General features: G+C 52.8%; 1 protein-coding gene across 1 annotated transcript; it reads right to left on the bottom strand.

Moving 5' to 3' along the window:
• Positions 1–18,994: 18,994 nt before the first annotated feature.
• LOC132022460 (protein FAM209-like) lies at positions 18,995–20,861 on the bottom strand. Its single transcript, XM_059407710.1, has 2 exons — positions 20,613–20,861; positions 18,995–19,255 (listed from the first exon to the last, which is right to left on the bottom strand). The coding sequence occupies exons 1-2, from the start codon at positions 20,859–20,861 to the stop codon at positions 18,995–18,997; spliced, it is 510 nt and encodes a 169-aa protein (XP_059263693.1).
• Positions 20,862–23,887: the final 3,026 nt, after the last annotated feature.

Genomic DNA, 23,887 nt, shown 5'->3' with positions numbered 1-23,887 from the left:
AGAGCAGACCCCCCCCCCACCGCCCCCGCGCCCCCCAGGGTAAGGGCTCAACCTGTACGTCTGTCCCCCACTTCAGATGCCGGACGTCCAGAACCTCTGACCCCCTGGCTGTAAATTAGGGTTCCCGTGACCTGCCCTTGGGGTTCAGTCATTTGCCAGAAGGCTCACAGAACTCAGGGAAATAAGTGGTCGCTGGACGACTAGTTTCTTACGAAGGACGCCACTCCGGGGCAGCCAGGTAGCAACGATGTCTAGAGCAGAGTGTGGGGGAAAGGGCCAGAGCTCCCGGTCCTCTCCGCACCCCCGCACCCCCGCACCCCCGCACCGCCGCAAGGTTCACCAACCTGGAAGCTCCCGAAGCCTGTGGTTCGGGACTTTTTGCAGAAGTGTCATTCCTTAGGCAGGACCGAGTAAATCACTGGCCTTTAGTGTGATTGGCTCAAACGCCAGCCCCTCTCCGCTCCCGAAGGGTCAGGGGGTGGAGCTGAAGGCCCGGGCCCGCCCAGCACGAGGTTGGTTACCCCGGCAACCAGCATCCCTCCGGGGCTACCCGGGAGCCGCCCCTTCGCCAGTCCTCACATTCCCCTACCAAAAGACACATCATCGGAGATGCCAAGGATGACCGCGGCTCCGTGCAGGAAAGAGGGGCAGAGACCAAATATGTATTTATGATGTCGTAGCATCTCGAAATGAGTACGGAGGTATTCGCGAGAGCCGTTTATGTGCCACAAACTCTCCAGGCAGGTGGGCCTACTGGGGCTCCCTCTGCTTGTCTGCTCCCCATGACGCTTTGGAGCCCTCCCCTGGGATTTTTCCACGAGATACCTTGTAGTTCCTGCCTCCTATCCTTCAGGGAGGAAGACACGAATCTGATCGGGCCAAATTCTAAGACACCGAGTACGATTTACTGAAGGGCCAGGACAGCTCTGACAGCTCTGACCCCAGCATTCTAACCTTCAAGTTCTCACCCTCGCTGTGTCGTCTCTTGTCCCGGCGGCCGGGTAGAAGTGGACTGGCGGTTGGCAGGAGACACAAGGCTACCCTGTCCCCCCATCTTCACCTCCAAGCCAAGAGATACGTTTCTATTTATGAACAGCCTGCCTTCGAGTTTTGCCAAAGCTGGGTTAATACGAATGAAGCCAACTTTTAATTTGCCTTTGCCTCTTTTTTTAAAAAAACATTATATTTATTTATTTGACTAACAGAGATCACAAGCAGGCAGAGAGGGAAACAGAGAGAGAGGGGGAAGCAAGCTACTTGCTGAGCAGAGAGCCCAATGCGGGGCTTGATCCCAGGACCCTGGGATCGTGACCTGAGCCGAAGGCAGAGGCTTTACCCCACTGCACCACCCAGGTGCCCTGAGTATGTCAGCTGTTTTTAATGACTCTGGGAGACTGTCTTTGAATGTCACGTTGCATGGAGAACGGATGACAGTGGGGGGGGGGCATCCTTTTACTCGGGATATATATATTTCTCTCACAACCAGTGAAAGTGAAATGGGCCTCGCTGACAACCAGACACAACGTTTCCAACAGAAGAGAAACTGCTGGGAGCAGGTGGCCGATGAGGCCACACGGCAACCATAAAAATGACACAACAGGGGCACCTGGGTGGCTCAGTGGGTTAAGCCGCTGCCTTCGGTTCAGGTCATGATCTCAGGGTCCTGGGATCGAGTCCCGCATCGGGATCTCTGTTCAGCAGGGAGCCTGCTTCCCCCTCTCTCTCTCTGCCTGCATCTCTGACTACTTGTGATCTCTCTCTGTCAAATAAATAAAATCTTTAAAAAAAAAAAATGACACAACAGCCCTGTCTTCTCCTAGGAGTGACCGCCAGCTCGTCAGAGTCCGTTCCTGTCCCGCTTCGCTCCAGCTGGATCTGCTTCCGTCGTTAAGATAGTTGCCAAATGGCCCATCTTTTCAACAGCGTCCAGAACTGGCCTGTTTCTCGCTTCCCTCCCAAGAAGCCGCTGGTACAGCCTCCAGCTCCCTCCACTCCCCTTTCCAGGAATCTCCTCGGGCTCCTCTCCTGGGGGGGGGGGGGGGGTTGCAGCGACAGCAAAATCGGCCCATCTTCATCCGATGTGGTCGGCGGCGTCTACAACATGATACCCACTTGTGGGCGCGCGCACACACACACACACACACACACACACACCACTCAGTTCTGATGCTTTTCACGACGGAAACCGAATCCCGACTCCAACCGTCTTAACATGTGGGAGCATCTTCTGTCCCGTAAGAAGAGCAGAAGCAGAGCTGGCCCTGGGCTTCTGCTGGATTTCCAGCTCTCCGGGCTCGACCTTCACCCCCACGTCTGCTTCATTGCGTCATCGTGGTTCCAAGTGTCCTGTCTTGTCCCCAGAAAGAAAAGCAGAAGGGCGTCTCCTTCTGGGCGGCTCACAGAGGAGGAAGGGAACCTTCCCCAGGCGTCCCGCAGCAGATCCCCGTCTTCTTCCCTCGTCACCCATAATTACGTCCCAGACTCCGGCCCGAGATGCCTGCGGGGAGGAAAACGCGACCATGACAAATTAATCTCAAAATACTTGTCTGGAGCGGATGGCAGGACAAAACCAGGGGTTCCTGAGGAAAAACGAAGAGAACAGATGTTGACGAGACACCGCACAGTGCCTGTGACGGTCCTGCAGTGTCGGTGTGCGCCTCCTTGAGTGTGGGCTGGTGGCGAAAGTCAGTTTATCTTCCCAGTCTAAGATGTCTCAATTCTCTAAGGACCGCGTGTCGTTTCATAATAACAAAAAATAGAACTTCAGACAAATTTCACATAAACTTCCAAGTCCAACATTTTTTTTTAAAGCGATCCTAATCAATTTGAAAAATGAGCAAAATGATTGCGTCTATGTCTTTGTGGCTTTTCCAGTTTCTCTATAAGTGGGTTGGGAGGCGACGTGTACATTTGGGGTATCGGACACCATAAACGCGGGCTTGAGAGTTTTGGTTTTTCAAACTCCACTCTTGGTACAAGAAACACCCTCCTGGCTCAGGAGGAGAAAGGCTCAAATATTTCAAGTGAAAATGCTACTAAGGAAACTTGGCAGAAGCCCAAGGTTAGAGGGTGCAAAGACTATAATTCCTCTTTTATATAAAAGAAAAAATTTAAAAAGGAAAAGCATAAGAGGCAACACTTTCCAAACAATTGTCTTCTTCAGGGGCTCCCGAGGGATCTAGGGCAACAAAGAGCGCCGCGTCATTCATAAATCCAGGTAAGTTTCTGCCTTAGGAAATTAAACCCACAGAAGAATCTGGAGAGTGCCCTGGAACTAGAAGAACGGGTTCAAGCCTCTGCCTTAAATCCTCTCCGTTGATCCAGCAGGAAGACCCTCCCAGCCCAGCGTGATGACCCCCAGCCCAGCATGATGTACCGTGGACCCGAACAAGCAAGGAATCCTTTGTTCCGAATAAGGCAACGTTTAATTAAGAGAAGAAAGATTTCAAGGAGCTCCTTGTATACTGCTTGATGTGAAGGGGACCCAGTTGCAAGGAACAGAGGGACTGTCCTGGACTCTGAGGACAGCGTCAGTAGGCTTCCTCAGCAGGGGACCCAATTATGGGTCTGCAGATTGGCAGAAAGATCCAGGTGATCGTATCCATGGGTCATGAGAAGTGACTCAGAAAATGCCCCCTTTTCGGCCTGTCAGAGCTTAGAGACCACGGCTAGGCTGGGAGAGGCTTTGAGGACATTATTTACTGCTTCTCAAACTCAGAGGGCATCTTCCCATGGCAAACCAGGTTTCTAGAACATTTGCCAGGGAAATGAATGTCCTCGGTACAGCAGCTTTTGAAACCCTAGTGGAAGGGCAGCAAAATGTAGTCGTTAAAAAGGATAGTGGCAGGGGTGGCACCTGGGTGCCTCAGTGGGTTAAGCCTCTGCCTTTGGCTCAGGTCATGATCCCAGGGTCCTGGGATCGAGTCCCCAATCCGGCTCTCTGCTCAGCAGGGAGCCTGCACACCCCCCCCCCCACTTGTGATCTCTCTGTCAAATCAACCAACCAACCAATCAATCAGTGTTTTAAAAAAGGATAGCAAAGGTGGGGGTGGCGCCTGGGTGGCTCAGCTGGTTGAGCACCCGACTCAGTTTTGGCTCAAGTCATGATCTCAGGGCTGTGGGATGGAACCCTGCACCGGGCTCCTCCCTGGGCGTGGAAACTGCTTTAAGATTCTCTCTCTCCCTCTCCCTCTGCCTTGCTCCATCTGTATAAAACAAAAGAGTTTTAAAAAAGGTAAGGAAAGATAGTTACTGACTTGAAAGATATTCCTAGTGCATGGCAAGGCTGGTAAACTCTGTCAAGTGCCAGAGAGAAATTTTCGGCTCTGCGGTCCGTATGGTCTCGGAAGCCGCCGCAGGCAGTACGTAAATAGTGCACCTGCTGTCCCTGCGCCGGCACCTTGAGTCGTTGTGACAGAGACCATATGGCCCCCAGGGCCCCAAATATTTACAGTTCCTCACCCGTTACAGGAGAAGTGTGTGGCTCTTGGACTCTATCGGCTGGATTAGGAGCCAGGCGAGGGAAGGAAGACGGGAGAAGCTGCTTCCTTGAAGAGTCCCTACGCTCGTCATTACTGGGATGGGAAGGTGGAATTGGAAGGGAAGTCACCAGTCTCACAGCCACTAACCCCCAAGCCAGGGAGTCCCGGCAGGTGCTCCTTCAGGGAAAAAAGCCTAGAGCTGGGGCCGACAGACGCTGGATGGGGCTCACTCCCTCTGGGATGCCGGCCCACACCCCTGGCTGCGTCTGGGCTGCGGGCCTGTCTCCCTTGGGTCCTCCAGGATCCGGCCCCTCCTACCTGACCCTGATCCCCACGGCTTCGGCTTTCACATCGTGTTCCCAAGACAAACCCAAGACCATCTTGGATTTGTATTGGCTAAATCGGCACCCTCCGTGGAAAGCCCCCGGAACCCAGAATCAGCCTCTGGTTCAAAGCCTCGCTCACCCGCTCCAGATGTGCACCTGCCGCCCTTCGGTCTGCCTCGCCATCATAAGCCCCTGACGGGCCCCCGAGCCTGGGGCTTCTGTGGGCGTACCCCGCCGCAGACCAGAAACAGCCTCGTGCTAGTGGTGCGGCCACTTGGAGCCACGCCCTGGTTTCTCCGAGTGGCTGCCGCCGGTGCTCCCAGGCACCCCTCTCATGGCCTCGCACACGTCTCAAGAGACCAAGTGTTGGGGCAAATGCGTGACACTGGTTTGCTGAATGAAGACCACTGTTTGATTTCTTTCTTTTTTTTTTTTAAGATTTTATTTATTTGATAGACCGAGATCACAAGTAGGCAGAGCGGCAGGCAGGCTGAGAGAGGAGAAAGCAGGCTCCCCACTGAGCAAAGAGCCCAATGTGGGGCTCGATCCCAGGACCCTGGGATCATGACCCGAGCTGAAGGCAGAGGCTTTAACCCACTGAGCCACCCAGGCGCCCCAACCACTGTTTGATTTCTAATGACAGGCAAGCTCTGGGCTCCAGGGGAAGGATGCTGAACCCCATTACCCTGCGTCACCAAAAACTGTTAAAAGATGTGCAGTCTACTCGGTCCAAAGGCAGAAAAACACATGACACATCTCCTAAGACGCAAATATTTTAACCCTTTCTTCAAGAGACATTGTTTCTCTGGGTTGTCCAAAGCACTTTTTTTTTTTTTTTCTGGAGCAATAAAGTAATATTACAGGCGAGGGAAGACATCATAGTCAGGATTTCATGGTGCTCTGCTACTGAATCTTGGTAATGACCCTGTTCCACCCCCTCGGCCCCCACAGCAAACCTCATTTTACAAATGAGATTCAGAGAGGTTAAGGAAATTGTTTAAGGGAGCACAGCTGAGGAGAGGCAGCACTGGGTCTAGGAAGGTAGGACTTCCCAATGCCAACTCCCATGCCCTTAAACACTGTCAATCCTCACCCCCAACACAGCAAATGGGCCACGTCCTGTCTATCCTGTGACAGAGGCTTGTGCCTCCCAGAAGCCGGCCTGGAGCCGAGAGCTATGTGCCCATCACCTTCTGTCCACGGTGAGGGCAGGGGAGGGTCCGGAGCCTCTCGTTGGACAGTGGCTGTCTCTCCAGCCTTGGCCCTTCTCTGAGAACCCTCCCACCCCGCACCCAGGGCAGGGACCGGGGACCGGGAGGGTGGCGGCAGAGGGTGCGTGCCCAGGAGAAGGCAATCCCATCTCCCAGCTTCTCCCACCTGCCGCTCATTTCCAGGGACTTCTGGCCTCGGCCCCCACACGGTCCTGCTCACCCATGCTTGTCGACAACAGGAGGGAATGTGCTAATTAGGCATGCAGAAGAACACCAGGACCGAGCTGATTGCCCAGAGGACAGGACCCTGGGCTCAGAAAGGTCCCCCACTTGATTCCTTGCTTTTCTGGAGTTGTCTTGAGAGTCACGATTTTTGGATGTGAGGCCCGAAGTTTTTTATTTTGCACCAGGCCCTCGAACGACACAGCCAGTCCTGCCTGAAAGGAATGAGCCTCTTTGTTGTTTTTGTTTTTTACATTGTCGTTGGAACTGCAGACGAGCTGGAAACCTGAAGGGAGAGCGTGTGGCCCTCCGCCGTCCGCATTGCTGCGTCCTGACTTCACAGCCTTGGGCTGCTGGCTTAGAAATCTCCCTCTGGGAGCTTGTGAAGCTTCTCCTTGGAGGTCACCCAGCTTCTCCCCAGGGCCCAGAGCCCCTCAGACAAGCCAGGGAGTGGAAACACCAGGGCACTGGGGCTGGTCACCTCTTGAGACCATGAGCACAGAGCCAACATGCTTTGGGGGCAGGTGAAGATATGAAAACAGGTGCAAGGTACAGGGAAGTTCCCCCCCATCACCTCCATTTCAGCGGAAGATGAAGCTCAGACCCTCTGTCTTTTGTTAAAGTAGCATATGACCTAGTGAGTCTATCGTTTCTTTTTTAAATTTATTTTTTATTCTAAGTAGGTTAGATACCCAGTGTGGAGCCCAATGTGGGGCTTGAACTCACAGCCTTGAGCTGAGCTGAGACCAAGAGTCTGACGCTTACCTGACTGAGCCACCCGGGTGACTTTTCCACTCCTTCAGTTTCACTTTTTTTTTTTTCTGGGAACTCCTGTGCACATGAATATTCATAAAAATCACATGTTCTTTTCTCCTGTTGAGTGATCTTTTCTTAGTTTAATTCACAGGTCCCCAGGGTGAGCACCTAAGAGGGTAGAAGAGAAATTTTCCCTCTAGAATCTGAGGGATCATATATATTGTAGGCAGTCTTTTGTGCCTGGCTTCTGTCACTTAGCATAAGGTTTTCAAGGTCTTTCCATTTGCTAGCATAGGTCAGCCTGCATTCCTTTTTACGGCTGAGTAATGTCCCATTGCATGGATAGAGCACGTTTTATTCATCCGTGTGTCAGTTGAAATGGACAAGTTTGAGCTATTTCTGCTTTTTGGCTATTATGAATAACAGTGCTGTGAACATCCATGTACAAGTTTTTGTGTGGACACATGCTTTCATCTTTCTCCAACAAACATCTAGGAGTGGAATTGCTGGATCATTTGGTGACTGTATATTTAACACTTTGAAGAAATGCCAGACTTTTTTCAAAAGGAACTGCAGAATTTTACATTTCCACTAGTATTGTGTGAGGACTCCAACACTTGTGACTGTCCTTTTTTGTTTTTTGTTTTTTTCTGTCTGTCCTTTTAAATCCTAACTGTTGGGATGCCTGGGGGGCTCAGTGGGTGAAGCATCTGCCTTCGGCTCAGGGTGTTGGGATCAAGCCCCATGTCGGGCTCCCTGCTCAGCGGGGAACCTGCTTCTCCTTCTCCCTCCCTCTGCTTCTCCCCCTGACTCATGCTCTCTCTCTCGCTTGCTCGCTTTATCTCAAATAAATAAAGTCTAAAAATATATATATATCCTAACCGTCCTGGTGAGTATGCATGGCACGTCGTTGTGGCTTTGATTTGCACTCGATGGCTTCATGGTGCCGAGTGTCTTTTTCATGTACTTATTCGTGCATCATCTGTGAAGACGTGTCTATTGATGTGTTTTTCCCGTTTTTTAAAAATATTTTACTTATTTATTTGACAGAGATCACAAGTAGGCAGAGAGGCCGGCAGAGAGAGAGAGGGAAGCAGGCTCCCTGCTGAGCAGAGAGACCGACGCGGGGCTCGATCCCAGGACCCTGAGACCATGATCTGAGCTGAAATCAAGAGTCTGACGCTTGCCTGCCTGAGCCACCCAGGTGCCCCTTAATATAGATATATTTAAGACTTTATTTATTTATTTGTCAGAGAGAGAGAGAGAGAGAGCACAAGCAGGGAGAGCAGGAGGCAGAGGGAGAAGCAGGCTCCCCGCGGAGCAGGGAGGCCGACCTGGGGCTCCAGCCCAGGACCTGGGCCGAAGGCAGATGCTTCACCAGATGAGCCACCCAGGTGTCTGCCTTCATATATCCTTAATACGAGACCCTGGTCTGATACCGGGCTTACAGATGTGTTCTGTTCTGTGAGTTCTCCTCTTGCTTTCTTATCATTTCCTTTGAAGCTCAAAAGTTTTTGATTTTGGTCAAGTTTACTTGATCTGTTTCTCTTTGGCTACTTGCATTTTGGGTTGCTTTGCTTTCAGGATCAGAAAAAAAAAAAAAAAAGGAAATACCTTACAGAAAAGTAGGCCCAGATGAAAGGCAGTTTTTTTATTCAACCGCACCTCCGTCCTCAAGGAGCTGACACTCAGCGGACATCCGGTGGACTGACCCTCCGCGGTGGAGAACCTCTATTGCTTCCTCTGGGTTTCTGTGCCAGGTCGCTAGGCAAAGTCTTTCATATTCTGATGAACAGATGGCCCATTAAACAGCTTTGAATTTAAGTGGGATGAGTCATCATATAACGGGGACTTGGGAATTCTAAGATCAGTGAGGTGTCAGGCATTTCAGGCTTTTTGTTTTCCGTGCCTGGCCTGGCTGTGGCGGCTCTGTTTGCTGACTGTGGAAGCCACCCAAACGCCGGCAGATGGTGGTTGTGCTGTTTGAAGTGACGATCACCGAGTCCTGCCCACGCTGGAGAAAAACATACCATATGCCTTCGTAGTAACAGAACACTGGGAAGAATCTAGACCTCCCTCAGGTAGGAAATGGTTAAATCATGGTGCATCCGAACTCTATAGACTAGTAAGAGCCCAGATACATTGAGGACGGAGAACTGAAATGTCGGAGAGGATAAGCTTTCCCTTTACCCTCTTAGGTTGGGTAACTGGGGGGTTGTCAATTAAACCATAAAAGGCAGAATAACAGGGGAAAAGACAATTTTTCTTAATACTTATGGGCATAGGAGTTCACAGAAAAGAAGGGAAATTCAAAGGAACAGTTAGAATCAAGGCTTAGATACCATTTTAGCAAAAGAAAGAGGGTTTAGGGCTCAAGGGGTGAGTGGTGGGGAAGTGGCTCGCACGGACGGAGCTGATGGGCCACGTGTTAAGGTCTCTTTATGCAAACTCGTCCCGGTTTCAACTTCCATCTTTGGTGGCAAGAGTCACCCCTCCTTTCCTGGTATGAGGGAGGAGGAAACACCTTCCTCGTCAGGAAATTTATGTCCTGCTTTTAGGCAGAGAAGGAGAGGGCGAGAACTGTTTCTGCCTCAAGTGCCTGCAGCTGGAAATCATCTTTATGCTAAAGCAGCGTATGTGCGGGGCATGTCCTGATGGTCTTCTCGGGGATCCAGTTATAGCGGAGGGCAGGTCTGAAGAAGGATGAAGGCTCCTGCGGAGGCAGGGGTGGCTCTCTAGGAGAACTTCAGGGCCTTTGCACTTGCTATTCCGCCTGCCCAGAGGCTCTTCCCCGTGCTCTCGCCTCCCAAGGTCCAAGGTGTTCCCCTGAAGGTCTGCCTTCACCGTCTGGCTCAGGATGCCTCCCCTCTGGTGGCGTTTTTCTTCCCAGCATTTACCGACTCCTGACCCACCGCCATGTTCATTTCTCCCCGTGTTTGTTGCCGTGTCTCTCTCCCCTAATTGTCTGCGGCCTCCAATCCGATGGCAGGATTCGACCACCTCTGCGCTCCCAGGATCCACGCCACACGGTGCTGGCCTTCGGAGACAGATGTACCAGCGTGCCCATCGACCACAGCGTCTGCCCATCCATCCGCCGGCAGACCCTTGGCTGCTGCCGTGTCCTGGCTGTCGTGAAACCCGCCGCTCGGAGCATCGCTGGGCAGACGTCTCTTCGAGATCCTGCTTGGGATTCTCGTGGGTTTCTACCCAGAAGAGGAGTAGCTGGATCCCGCAGTAATTGTGTTTCTAAGTGTTTGAGGAACCTCCACGTTCTCGCTGGCAGGTGCACAAGGGTCCGGTCTCTCCGCGTCCACGCCAACACACCGCCACCGAGCTCATGCGGACCGGTGCTCACGTGTTAGATGAAGGACAACCGGCTGGATGTCCGGACGAGAAAGGGATGATGGAATTTCTGCACTGATGGAGTGGGGCGATGTGTGTACGGGCGGTGTGGGTCCAAACGAGAGGCAAGAGATCCAGACGTGTCCATCTGCTGTCTAAATCCACAGCCAAGGAGGGCAGCGAGCAGCCCCGTGCTCCCCCAAGTTCCAGACCGTGGGAGTCCCTCCTCAGCCTTCCGAGGTCTTCCCAAGCCCCAACCCCCTTGCCCACCAAGGGCAGGGCTGTTTCCTGAGCGCCAGCACTTGGCGGGGCCTCTGGGTCTCACGGAGACCTCAGCCCTGGAGGGTGAGCAGGACTGCAGTGCTGAGTGAGGAAGGACAAGGGAAGCAGGAGGGGGGCCCGCCCCCCCATGGAGGTGAATCCAGTTCACCTCCCAGAGCCAGACCCTGGAGGTGTGTGGGTTCCCGCACCCGCCATCCCGCCATCCCCGGAGCTCGGGGAGGGGACTGTGGTGGGCACAACCCTGGCTCTCACGATGGCAGACGAGTGTGCATTAGAGCTTCTCCAGCTCATGAGGTTGGCAGGGGATCAGTCGGACGCTCCAGCCTGTTGGAGGGACCCCTGGAAGGACCGAGCAGGGGCGCACAGCGGGGACTCAACCACAGACAGCATGAAACCACATCCCACCCGATCCGATGCTTCTGTGTGTTTGTGAACACGAGTGCTTTACCTGTTATCCGCTTTCCAGAGCGGACAGGATTGTTAAGTAGCTGGAAGACCAGAAGGGCTCCCGGGAAGATGCCTTGTTTCTCCGGGGGAGCTGCTCACAGGTTTTCCCAGCAGCAGGATCCTAACCTCTCTGAGTCCTAAAATTGCCCCAACTGCTGTCCCTGCTATGAGAGTCCCCTGAGAAGAGACCAGGTTCTTCTCCCGTAGGTGCCCCGGGATGGGGAGGCCCATAGCTCTCTGGTGAGGGATGAATTGCAGGTTCAGGGAGCAGGGAGGGGGGGCCCTCTGTCCAGGCTTCTAGGGATCTGATCTTCTCTCCCATGGCTCCCATCTCTTACAGAGGAAAAGTCCAAAGTCCCGTGGATGGTCTGCGAGGCCTCCATGACTGGCATCCCCCACTCTCCTTGTCTCTTACATCATCTCCTCACTCACCCAACCCCAAGTACATTGAGGGCCCCTCCACCATGCCAGCCATGCCCCTGCCTCAGGGCCTTTGAACTTGCCATCACGTCTGTCCTGCACACTCTCCTACTAGGTTGTCCTCATGGTTTACTCCTCAGTGAACCCTTCTCTGACCTCCTGCTTGACTGTAAACTAACCAGCCCCCCTCGCCAATCACCAGCCCCCCTCGCCAGCCCCCCTAACGCCACACCTTCACACATACCCGTTCCCCTGCTCATCTGTTTCCAGAGTACCTGTGTGCACCTGACAGGCTACATATTGGACTTCTCTGTGAGTGTTTAAGGCCTCTCTCCCCCAGGCAGGGTATTTGTCTGGGCTGTTCTCCCCTTTCTCGTCCCCAGAGCCTACAAGAGTGCACAGAACAAATAAATCCTTGAGTGAGTAAATAATCATACAGCAAATGTCAATTGTTAATAAAATTATGGCATTCTGATATAAACTAGTACTGTGAATGCTAGTTGCTGTTGCTAATAAAAGCATGAGGACTACTCCTACTTCGCCTGCCCCATTCCTGTCCCAAGGGCCCTAGAAAACAAAATCTTGGCAACGAGGGGCGCAGTCTCTGCGGTGGGCGTCGTCTGCCACCTCGTGGCCATCTCTGGAACTGCAGGCCGCCCCGCGCCCTCCGAGAGCCTTTCAGGGTTATTTGCCCACATTTGCTTATAAATCTCTGTATGTGCATCTCTGGCCGGGACGCACACTGGCACCGCCCCTCTGAGGGAAATTTGGCAAGAAAGCTATATGTGCACTACCTTTCTACCCAGCAATCCCATGTGTAGGCATCGCCCGGACGATACTCCCCAACCACACAAAAACACTGACGTACAAGATTATTCATTGTGCCATTACTTGTCGTTTCAAACAACTGGAAACCACTTGAATGCCCACACGGAACAGTGAAGCAAACTCCTCTCAGTTTTGCTCTGTCCACACCATGGAGTTCTCTGCAGGCGGGTAAAAGAATGAGGAAATTCTCTTTGAGCCAATGAGGAGCCGTATCCAGGACCCGCTCTTAAGCAAAAAAAAAAAAAAAAAAAATGCAAAGCAAAGCCCCAAAGAATACTGACAGCAAGCCACCCTTCATGTGAGAAAGAGGGGTTCTAGGAAAACACACGTGTCCGTTCATTTGTGTAAGAGAAACACAGGAAGGATAAAACAGAACCCAGAGAGTCTCATTCCTATCCCTTGGGAAAGAGGCGGGGAAGAGGGAATGGGGTCCGTGTGCCCGGGACAGGGACGGGGCCGAGCAGCAGTTCTCTGGGAATATCTTGTCCTACATCTTTGACTCTCAGAACCACTGTGACACATCAGGTACCTTCACATACAATGAAACAAGTAAAACCAGCCGGGATGTGGGGGAAACCAAAATGGAATGGATCTAACACACACCTGTGGACTCACTGGCCCACTGAAGAGGGGGGAAGAATGAAGATCGCCTAAGGAACTCTGGGAAAAAGGCATCTTTTTTTTTTTTTTTTTTTTTTTAAGATTTTATTTATTTGACAGAGAGAAAGATCACAAAGAGAAGGGCAGAGAGAGAGGGAGAAGCAGAGAGCCCGATGCAGGGCTCAATCCCAGGAACCTGAGATCATGACCTGAGCTGAAGGCAGAGACTTAAACCCACTGAGCCACCCAGGTGCCCCTGGAAGAAGCCTGTTGACAGGATGCTGCCAGGCTGCTTTCTGGTTCATAAATGTGTTCCTTGTGGGGTCGGAGCCCAAATCTTGAACTACCTTATGTGTGCTCTAGAATTGAACAATTCTGTAAATACAGATCTCGAGGGCTGGGTTTGTCCCTGTAGGAGGAAGGAGTTATACCCACGGGGCAGGGGGATGGCTAGAATGAACCCAGATGCTAGGCTGGAATCAGAGCTAAGTCACAGTCACTGATACAGAAAGAGAGACCGGGGTGGGGACAGCTAAGGCACGCGAGCGGGCCGAGAGCTGGGATAGCCCCGTGCAGACCAGCGCGGCTAGCTGCCTGCGCCTGGTTGCCAAGCGCCATTCTCCAGTGCAAGGAATGAGAGCTCTTTGGAGCCGTGGTTGACTCTGAGGCAGGGACTGGACAGGATGGTCCCGGAAGGTCTGGAGTTGCCGGAAAGTAAGAAATTGCTCAAAAGAGGATGGGGCTCATTCAAAGTACACAGGATCCCACTGGAGAGAACTAGCAAATGTGAGCAAGAAAATAAATAACAATATTGGATCTGGGAGCGTCTGGGTGGCTCAGTCTGTTAAGCATCTGCCTCCCGCTCAGGTCATGATCCCGGGGTCCTGGGATCGGGTCCCGCATCAGGTTCCCTGCCCAGCGGGGAGACAGCTTCTCCCTCTCTCCTCCCCTGCCCTCCGTCCCACTCACGCTTCTCTCTCTCTCAAATGGATAAATAAAACATTTTTTTAAATACTGGATTTTAATACAAGAAAATAAAATATCTATGTGTCTATACTGGTGGCAATAAATAATTAAATAAACGGGGGAGAAAGGACAGGAGTCCCTTACAATCGTCTCCCAATTAATAAATGAAGAAGGAAAGAGGGACACCAAAATCACCATCCGGCAAATGCCGATGTAATTATTGCAGAAAAGACCGCGGACGGGTGCTCGCAGCAGTGGGTGAAAGCTTGAGGGGCCGACTGGTGGAGACTCAGAGCACCCTCTAAGGTGTTTCTAGCTCGCAGTGAGGCAGCAGCCGGTGCCTCTCTACCCAAACGATGAAGGTCAGTCAGTATGAACAGTGCAGGGGGGCAGGCACCGGGACACCACACCAAGTCTCTGGTGCTCTTGCCGAGGAGGCATAACCTCATCCCCATCGTGAGGAAACAAGCGTCGTTCAACCTCGACGGAGGGACACTGCCCAGAACAGCTGATCGCTATCTTCTCCACTGCCAAGGCCATCACAGGCGAGCCTGGGGACTGTTCCACTAAACGGGATGGCCGCGTGCACCGTGGGCTTCTGGCTGGGATCCTGGGACAGAGAGGAATGAAGTGAAACCCACATTAGTCCGTGCACAGCGTTGCCCCCATGCTACAGCTTTGGGTTGTCACGATTCTAGCCCGGTTACCGGAGCGGCCAGCATTCGGGGACGCTGGGGGAGGGGCGTCGGAGAACTCTCTGAGCTCTTGTTTTCTCTAAATCTGGAATGAGTTCCAAGTAGGCATTCCGAGATCTGGGTGGAGTTCCTATCCCATGCCCGCTCTATTCCCGACACCGAGGACCCTGCAGTCACCACAGCCGACACCACCCCGTACCTCATGGAGCTCACGTTCTAGGGGACCAGGAAGAAACAGCTCGATAAAAAGCACAATGTCACACAGTGATGGTATTGCAAAGAAAACAAACGGAAGTGGATGAGGGAGATCACCGGGCGGTCAGTGAAGGCCCCTCTGAGCTAGGGACCCTCTGGGCAAAGGTGAGAATGACAAGCATGGCAACTAGCACTGTGGCATCTGGTGGAAACACTGACCATAGGGAGAGAGGCCATGTGCAAAGGCCCTGAGGCAGAAGCGAGCTTGGTAAGGCAGAGCTGGGAGGAGCTGGGTGACAGGGCTCAGTGGTTGGTGGGACGCTCCTGGGTGTCTGTTGGGACGGCCCAGAGGGGATGCGTCCTGGCCTGCTACAACTCCTGTTGGGTTTGTGTGTGTTTCATCAGACTTTTTGATTTACTGCGTGGCCCTCACCAGAATATAATGTGGAATCTCATTGTAAAATGTTGGCCACGCATCCAAAGTCATTCGCATTTTACTGGGGGCCAAAATATACCCTTCCCCACGCGACCTGACATAAATCTGGGCAGAAATCTCGCAGAAATAAAAACGTATGCCCACAGGAACATCTACGGCGCGATCCTCCGTAGCAGACCTGTTGGTGAGAGCCGGAGCCCGCAAATGTGTCCCTCGGCACGCGGATGCAGAGATGTGCCCGGAGCGCCAGCGCAGAGACCCGCTCACAGGGAACGCAGGGCGCGGTGCAGAGGGGAGAAGCCAGCCTCAAAGGGCACGTATGCGGGACGCCCCCGCACTCACCGACACCCTCCAAACGACGGCATCTGCGAGATGGAAACAGACGCGCGGGTGCCCGGCTGGGTGATGGGGGCGATTCCGGAGCCCACGCGAGGGGCAGCGGGCAGAGGCCACCAGGCCACCGCAGACCTGTCTTGGTTGTGGGGGCAGGTGTGCCGGTCTCCACGGGGGGCAAAATGGCCCAGAACCCTCCACACACACCGTCCCAGTGCCAGGTCCCTGCCTTTGTTTTCCTCCACTGTCATGCCCCGCCCCCACCCGTTTAAAAGACTTTATTTATGTGAGTGAGTGAGTAAGTGGCCGGAGAGGGCAAAGAAGATCCCCGCCGAGCAGGGAGCCCGGTGTAGGGCCCATCCCAGGAACCTGGGATCACGACCTGAGCCGAAGGCAGCGGAGCCACCTGGGCCCCCGGATACCCCGTTCCTGATCCGCTGTTCATAATCCTTTGGTGCCACTTCTCGGGTTCAGAGGCTGGTGCCTGGGTCCGCGGGAAGGTCCCGCAGGCCCGGGAAGCGGCATGTGGAGAGACCCGGCAGGTTTGTGTGTCTGTGTGTGTGTGTGTGTGTGTGCACACACACGTGCCGCGTTACTGTTTTCTACTTCCGTCAAGAAATGAGCACACAAGAAATGAGTGGCTTAAAGTAACCTGCATTCCTTATCTCCCAGCTTCCGCGGGCTGGAGTGCGCGTCAGGGCGTCGGGGCTGAAATCCAAGGGTCAGCTAGGGCTGCGATCACGGCAGTGACCGCTCTGTTGCAGTCATTTGAGAGAGAGATTGGTTACACGAGGCTGGGTGCCCCCCGGGGACCCCAGGTTTCTGCCCACCCCCCCACACCCGTGCGCAGATACAGGACAAAGGCCCTGCGGATGACCGTGCCAAGGAGGGCACCGACGAGCTTCCCACTTCGTTAGTCCCTGTACCCGCCTGCAGAGCAGCCTCCTTCTGTGCCGCGGGGTCTGGCTTGGGCCCCAGTCCGGGCGCTCACACTGGGTGTAACGCCCCCCCACCCCCGAGGGATTTGCTTCTAACCAGCGGCTGATGTGAGAGCGGCCACTCCTGGATCACCCTCCGTCCTGTGAGACTGGGTCTTCCTCCTCCCGCTGGCCTGGAGGGAGCAAACCACTGGGTGCACACCCCCCCTCCCAGCCCCCCAGGCGAGCACAGAGAGCCAGCGGTTACCCTTGGCCTGTCAACTGCTCTTCTGAAACCATGGAGTGTGGTGACAGGAGGAATTGAATTTCTGCTAGAACAGCAGATTTCAGTCCTTTAAGCTCTAGATAGAGAATCGAATGCATTTTTTTGCAGGAAAACACTGCATGCGTTTGACTGGGTTCAGAAAACACTGTTCTCCAGGCCAAACTGGTCTGCAGAGCCCTGCAGGAGGCTAGGCCGAGACTCGGGGACACGATTGAATAGAAGGTGCTGCATCCACACACACAGATTCTGTTCTAATGTATAGCCTCGGTCACCTTGCTCTAAGGAAATTGTGAGGTTCTCTGCATTTTCTTACACGTCGCCCCCTGCTCCCCCACCCCCCAAACCCGTCTTTCCTTGCTTGTGACCAGGACGGGACTCCAAAAACTGTGATTTATAAAATTCCCTGTTCGCCTAGCAGACAAACGTGGGAGGTTTGTGACATTTACAGCTGAATAGATCTGATTCCCTGGAACGCTCTCCCTGCTTGTTAGCATGTAAATAAGATTAGCATAAACTCGGAGTTGGCAGACTTCCCGTAAAGGGCCGGCAGTCCCTGTTTTCAGCTCTGTGGGCCATCGGGTTTGTGTGGCAGTGACTCAAGCCTGCCCCCACAGGCCGTCTGCACGTGAACGGGAGCGGCCCGGTGCCAATGAACGTTATGGACACTGAAGTCTGAGTTTCGTGTCACTTCCATGTCATGGAATATTACTCCTCTTTTCTCAACCACTTAAAAATAGAAAAGCCATTATTAGCTCGTGGGTGGTATAAATAAATATGGGCAGCAGGCTGGGTTGGGCCCGTCAGCCGGGGTTTGCCGCCTCCTGGCCTTTTAGATGATCTCCATTCATCTAACATCTACACCATGTTGAGATCAAGAGATGACAGCCGCAACATCCGGTGCCTCTGAGTGTGCTCGGAAGACAATTCACGCAGTCCCATTTGCTTGAACTACTCAGAATACTGAAGGCACAACTCAACTGCTGCCATTTCCCCCGTCCTGTTAAGTCAAGACCAAGAGTCAAGTGTTCAGGAGTGACAAGACGGGGAGAAAGGGTCGGCGGCTTTGGTCTGAGGTCTGACTCCTCCACATGCATGGGACAGAGCCTGAAGACTTTGCCCAGGCAGGAAATCACGGATGGTGATTCTGGACTCCTCTGCCAGCCACACACAAGATGGACTCAAGTAGGTACAGGGACCTTCCTGTCTTCTCCAGGCTGGCACCTGTGTGTCTGCTGGGCTGCCCGCTGACCTAGACTGGGGGTCAGTAAAGCTCATTTAAGGGTGAGTGTAGTTCCCATCAGCCGCACTAACATGCCAAAATGTCCCAGTTTAAAAATGCTCTATAAACATTTTTTTTTAAATTTTATTTATTAGACACAGAGAGAGAAATCACAAGTAGGCAGAGAGGCAGGCGGGGGGAGGGGGGGAAGCAGGCCCCCCGCTGAGCAGAGAGCTCAATGTGGGACTCAATCCCAGGACCCGAGATCACGACCCAAGCCGAAGGCAGAGGCGTAACTCACTGAGCCCCCCAGGCGCCCGGTTATAAACATTCTTACTGACTACCTTGGGAAGCCCAGGTTAGCTCCTCCGTATCTAAATTCCATTGAAAATACAGATCTGTTCTCTATTTCTTAATCCAACTAGACATCTGGTAGAAAAAAAAGTCAATACATCTCATGCACAAGACAGAATGAATAAAAAAGACTTTTCTGGTGAGAAGAAAATCAAATGTTTCTAGAATCCAGCATTCCCTGACCTAAGCACACACGCACATGCATACACACCCTCTTAATTCGATCGTTTCCTTTTAAACCTATAATTAAAGTTGGCCTTTGTAATGAATTATAAAGATAAAAATTGGTTCCATCTTTTGCACAAACCACTACTAGAAAGGTAACTACTATGAATATGGTATCTACATCTTATCCCAAATTTTCTAAGCCTAATCGCCCCCCAGGGCCGGGGCGTCACCGCTGAGCAGGCTGCCTCTGCTACCATGTTGCTCTCTGCTCTCCTCACCACTCACTGCGCTGGGGCTGGTGAAGAAGGCAAAACCAAAAGAGTAACTGCTGTGGTTACTGGCCTCCCATTTATTATTTTTTTTCTTCCATTTTAAAAAAGGAGAAAAAAGAAAAAAAGAAAAAAAAAAGGTGCCAACTTGGAGAATTCTTTCTTCAGAATAGTTTTATTGGTTTGCATATGGTTTGCCAACACTCAACTTTGTCTCTCCTACTCTGACACACAAGTCCACTCATTCCGAGTCTTCTTCGCCCCATATTTCATAGATGGTGATATTATTGTGTGGGTCTGCAGGTACCTCCAAGTTCTGAACCTTGAGGCCAGTGCCGGTTGCCATGGCTACTTTCAGATTCCGCACCTTGGACACAAATTTCACAAGGTCCATCTCCAGTTGGGTTAAGGTATTGAACGCGTAGTCTTTGTTGGGGGAAGCATTTTGATTTTTCCTTAGTGGAGAGCGAAATGAACAGCCTCGAAGGGCAGGATTCTGCTCCTGTCAAGAAAGATACTCAGGGTGAATAATAGGGTTGCCTGTGTTGGTTTTGACACAATCCCAAGAGTCGGGCTCCCCTAAGAAAAGATGGTTCTCACACTGCGCTCTAGCCCAGGGATTGGCAAACTATGGCCCAGTCTGGCCCACCAATTGTTTTTGTAAATAAAGTTTTTTTTTTTTTTAAAGATTTTATTTATTTATTTGACAGACAGAGATCACAAGTAGGCAGAGAGGCAGGCAGAGAGAGAGGAGGAAGCAGGCTCCCTGCTGAGCAGAGAGCCCGATGCGGGACTCGATCCCAGGACCCTGGGATCATGACCTGAGCCGAAGGCAGCGGCTTAACCCACTGAGCCACCCAGGTGCCCTGTAAATAAAGTTTTATTGGAACACAGCTTTGCTCATTTTTTTGTGCATTACGTAAGGTTGCTTTCAGGCTAAAATGGCAGCGTTGGGTCCGTGCAACAGAGACTGTACGTGTTGCAAAGCTGAAAATAGCTACTCTCCAGTCCTTTCCAGAAAAGGCTTGCCAAGCCCTGCTCTCTCCGTTTGGACACAGGGTCATGAAGTGTTGGGCTGTCTAGCAGAAAACATGCCACATTTCTCTCCCTTTTCCCATCTGAGGACTGTTCAGTCACTTTGAGGAGCTGCTACTTCTGTACACTTTTATCCCTTCACGACAGGTCTTTTTCCTCACCTGGAATAATGATACCATTTCCATCAGTTTGGCAACTTGTAAAAAATAAAGAAATTTAAAAAACAACAATAAGAGGAAATAAAGAATTTCTTTTAGGGAAGTTAATCAGGGGCAGTGAATCTGTCTGCGAATAATGTTGACATGAGACACACCAAGTTCTTAAATCTCTCCTTCATTAGAAAAAATCTCATTTATTAGGGCACCTGGTGGCTCAGTTGGTTAAGCGGCTGCCTTCAGCTCGGGTCAGGATCCCAGGGTCCTAGAATCAAGTCCCACATTGGGTTCCCTGCTCAGCGGGGAGCCTGCTTCTCCCTCTCCCTCTGCCTGCCTCTCTGCCTACTTGTGCTCTCTCTCTATATAGCTGTCAAATAAAAATCTTTAAAAAAAAAATAGGATAAATATCAAGCCAAGCTTTTAATCAGCCAATAAGTGGAAGGTCATCTTCAACCATTAGCCCTGACCCCTGAGGGTCTGGGGACCATCGTCTTCCCTAAGGACACACCAGGAAATGAATGTGCCCGCGTGTCGCAGGACCACCAGGCAGGTGCCTCACAGCCTGCTTTGTTCTACTGAGAGGCCCCGCCTGTAAGGACTAGCTCACGCGTCCCTCCGAGCCTGACCCACCTGAGACAGAAGGGGGGGAGGAAATGGGGCGGTCCTTACCTTAATCTTCTCACTATCTCCTCGAAACTTCAGTATCCCATACAGCACAACTACGAAAAAGAGCCAGAGCCATTTGCTCCCAAGCCAGCCGGGGGCGTGCTCTGGGAGATTCTGCCTGATCCGAAAGTGCCCTCCGCAAGGCACCTTCCCCTGGGGTTCTTTGACTTTCTCTCGCACAGGAGAAAACACAAAGGCGTAGCCGCAGCAGAGGCACAGAGGCAAGAACAAGAACCATGTTAGCGTCCGCATGGTGAGCCGTGATGGGGGACGAAGTTGCTCATGGTGGGTCTGTTTGCCTGCGCACCTGGAGACTGGGTGCCTGGGGCCGGGCCATTGGTGATGTCATAGAGCCCATTGTGATGACTTCCGGTCAGAGGAGGAGGCTCCCAGGGGTGGTTGTCCGGGAGCAAGGCTTAAAGGGAGGGGGAGAAACGTCAGGTGGACAGTGAGAGCGGGAGGACGGGCACCATGGGACGCCAGCTCCTTACCAGAACATTCTTTCTGACTCCCGGGACAGGCCCTCACCTAGTTCTGTTTCTCGCTTGTTGAATCCAGACATGATGGTGAGCAGGTCCCCCAGCACATGTCACTGTCGGACCGAGAGCCGAGTGGAGGAGAGATGACGCCAGAGGCCACAGACTGGGAGCCGCTGGGGTGTGTGGTCTTGCCTGCGTTGTTCCTAAACATGATGATTTGCCAATTTTTAGATGTTGGGAGGGACTCCACTTTTTAAACCATGGTTTTTGGCTTCCTTTGAAAATAGGGGTGATCTGATCACACTGGGCTGTTCTCTGCCGGAGTCCAACAGGCCCTCTGGGTGGCCGCGCGCTCCGCAGTCCCCACCACTCCCTCTCGCCTCCCACCTCCACTCACTGATGGTCCCTGAGTGTGCGGTGCCTGCGTCAATTCAGGGTATCAATTGCTTCATTAAAATTGTGATTAAAACAGAGTGCTTTAGGAGACTAGAACAAAGGGTCAACTCTAGGTTAGGTTGTGCAGGGAGGCTTTCCCAAAAAGACACTCGGGTAGTTTGAGGGGGTGACGACGAAGTGCTGGCATCTGCGTGACGTGAGGACCCAGAGGGAGAAGGACCCAGCCTGTAGGACGACCAAAGCCGATGCCAGGAGGAAAGCCAGGGCTCACTGGCCGGTGTGTTCAAAACCATCAGTTTTTAAAATGGTGAGAAACCAAAAGAATCTCGTTAAATGGAATACGAGGCGGCTTGCGTCTGTTTCCCTGTGTCCTCTGATTCGCAGACTTGGTCCCCGAATGAACCGTTCTGCTATCATTAAGGATCCACTGGGAGTCCTCCTTGTGCCTCACACTGTGCTGAGCTGTGGGCATAGAGCAAGGATTCGTAGGACGACTTGAAACCACAGGGGGAGACGTCTCCTGCGTGTGCACAGCTCATGCAAAGGCGGGGGCCTTCCTGCAGGAGGTGGTCTGCGGGGGGCTGGCAGGAATGCAAATCCAAAGGTCTGACTAGAAAGTAGAAAGTTAAAGAAGCCCTCCCAAGGGGCTACTTTGTAGCTGCTCCTTTGGGAAGCAGGTGGCTGGTGTCTCGGGCCACCTGCTAGAGTGGGGGGGGGGGTGCACCAGTGACCCTTGGGGACTCATTCTTGGAATTGAGGCTCGGTCCTGATCTCCCAAGCAGACTCATGTGGCTCTTGGAGAGTCACCCCTGTTGCTGAGCTATGGCTGCAGGATATTTTGGGGTGGCCCCGTGTCTGTGTGGACCCTATGATTTAAGTCACCTCCCCCAACGGTGCTCTAAAATGTAGCAGTTACGGTGCGATGCAGTGAGGGGCGCACAGACTTCGCGTCCATGGGTGACCCCACTCCGTGGGAACGCTTGGGAAATCGCGTCCCCACCTGATTTTTGTCATTCGGAAATGTTGACATAGATTCCACGACAGGTGTATACTGTGTTCAAAAGTCTAAAGCACTTTTCAAGAGAATGAGGACAAGTGGAAAAGCAGGTATGAAGCCAAGATCTTTGAGCCAAAGTGCTCTCTGGGTCCGAATCCAAGAACAGGGTCACGGTGTTGAGTGGAAATCTCAGTTTATGGTGGGGAGGCTTTCATTAGGTTTCTTGGAAATCAAAGACTGAAACAGCCTGTGTTTGGAGCTCTCGCCCTCCTGGGTTCCTCTGGCCTGGCAGAGCGGCTCGGGCCCTGCGGGGTGGGCAGAGGCGGCGGGAGCTTGCGGGCGCTCCTCGACACCCTCCGTGGAAGCCTCGCCCCCGCTTCCGCTGACCGACCCACTTGGCAAGTCTTTGTGGGAGAGACGGCGTGGAGTCCTGACCGGACACGAGCTATGACCGTGTGTGCAATGCTGCGAGATGTGTGGTGGTCACCGGCCCCTCTCTGTGGTGGGCGAGTCCCAGGAGAGGAGGCCCATTGAGGCGTCACTCAACATAGCGGCAGTTCTGAGCCATGACCGCTCTGCGCTCCTTCTCCTGTGTCCCTGGCACCCTGCCAGGCCCGGAGCGACACAGACCGTTCCCCACCTCCAGAAGAAGTGCTGCTCCTCGGGCCTCTGTGGACTCCACACCTTGCCAGACACGAAAGGCTGGAAGCAGTCCCCACGGCAAGCTCTGCCCCGGGGCTGCGGTGCTCGTGGGGCTGGGGGGAGCCGCAGGGGTGGCTGCTGAGTGCGGCAGAGGCTGGGGCGGAAAGGCAGGGCTGGGGACACTCAGAGCTTGGAGGGGACTTTGAGGGGAAGCAGGCAGCCTGAGCTGCTCCAGTTTTCATGCTGGGGACACTGTGACCGGGTAACGGGGAATAACTGGAGACAAACTAATCCCCACAGAATAAGATGAAGGCTAAAATGAGGTAAATTCAAGTTGGCAGAAATAATGGCTGTTAATATAAAGAAAAATGCAACAATTAGGAAATGGTTTTACTGGGCTATATAGGAAATGGGTGAGGAAAAGAAAATGGGCAATTCAGTTTTGTTCTGGAAACGTCCCCCACAAAAATCCACTGATGGGAATTGAATTCTGATTAAAATGATTCTCTGTTCGTAACAGAGACACCTCAGGGCCGAGCTTCCATTCCTCGGAGACAGAGGACATGGGGACACAGTCCTCCCGCCCAGGCCTCCAGCCTTTCTCCCAGGCTCCGTCTCCCACGTGCTGATGGCAACCGGCCAGGCCCGACCACCGTGCGACTGTCCCCAGAAAGCCGGGCTGACGTGGGGTGTTCCCAGCTCTGAATCAGTCCCACGGGACGTTTCCATGCCTGACGTCCGTCCCCCACACCGGACGGACCAGC

This window comes from Mustela nigripes, chromosome 7 (assembly GCF_022355385.1).
Source record: "Mustela nigripes isolate SB6536 chromosome 7, MUSNIG.SB6536, whole genome shotgun sequence".
In the NCBI taxonomy this organism is placed as follows: Eukaryota; Metazoa; Chordata; class Mammalia; order Carnivora; family Mustelidae; genus Mustela; species Mustela nigripes.
Note: the sequence above shows the minus strand (reverse complement) of the source record. Positions and strands in the feature narration are given on the sequence as shown.

Excerpts from the sequence above, each read along its gene's own strand:
- LOC132022460 (XM_059407710.1), bottom strand. The coding sequence starts at position 20,861 with ATGCGGACGCTAACATGGTTCTTGTTCTTGCCTCTGTGCCTCTGCTGC. Across the intron at positions 19,256-20,612 it reads GAGATAGTGAGAAGATTAAG|GAGCAGAATCCTGCCCTTCG; the intron begins GTAAGGACCGCC and ends CTTTCTTGACAG.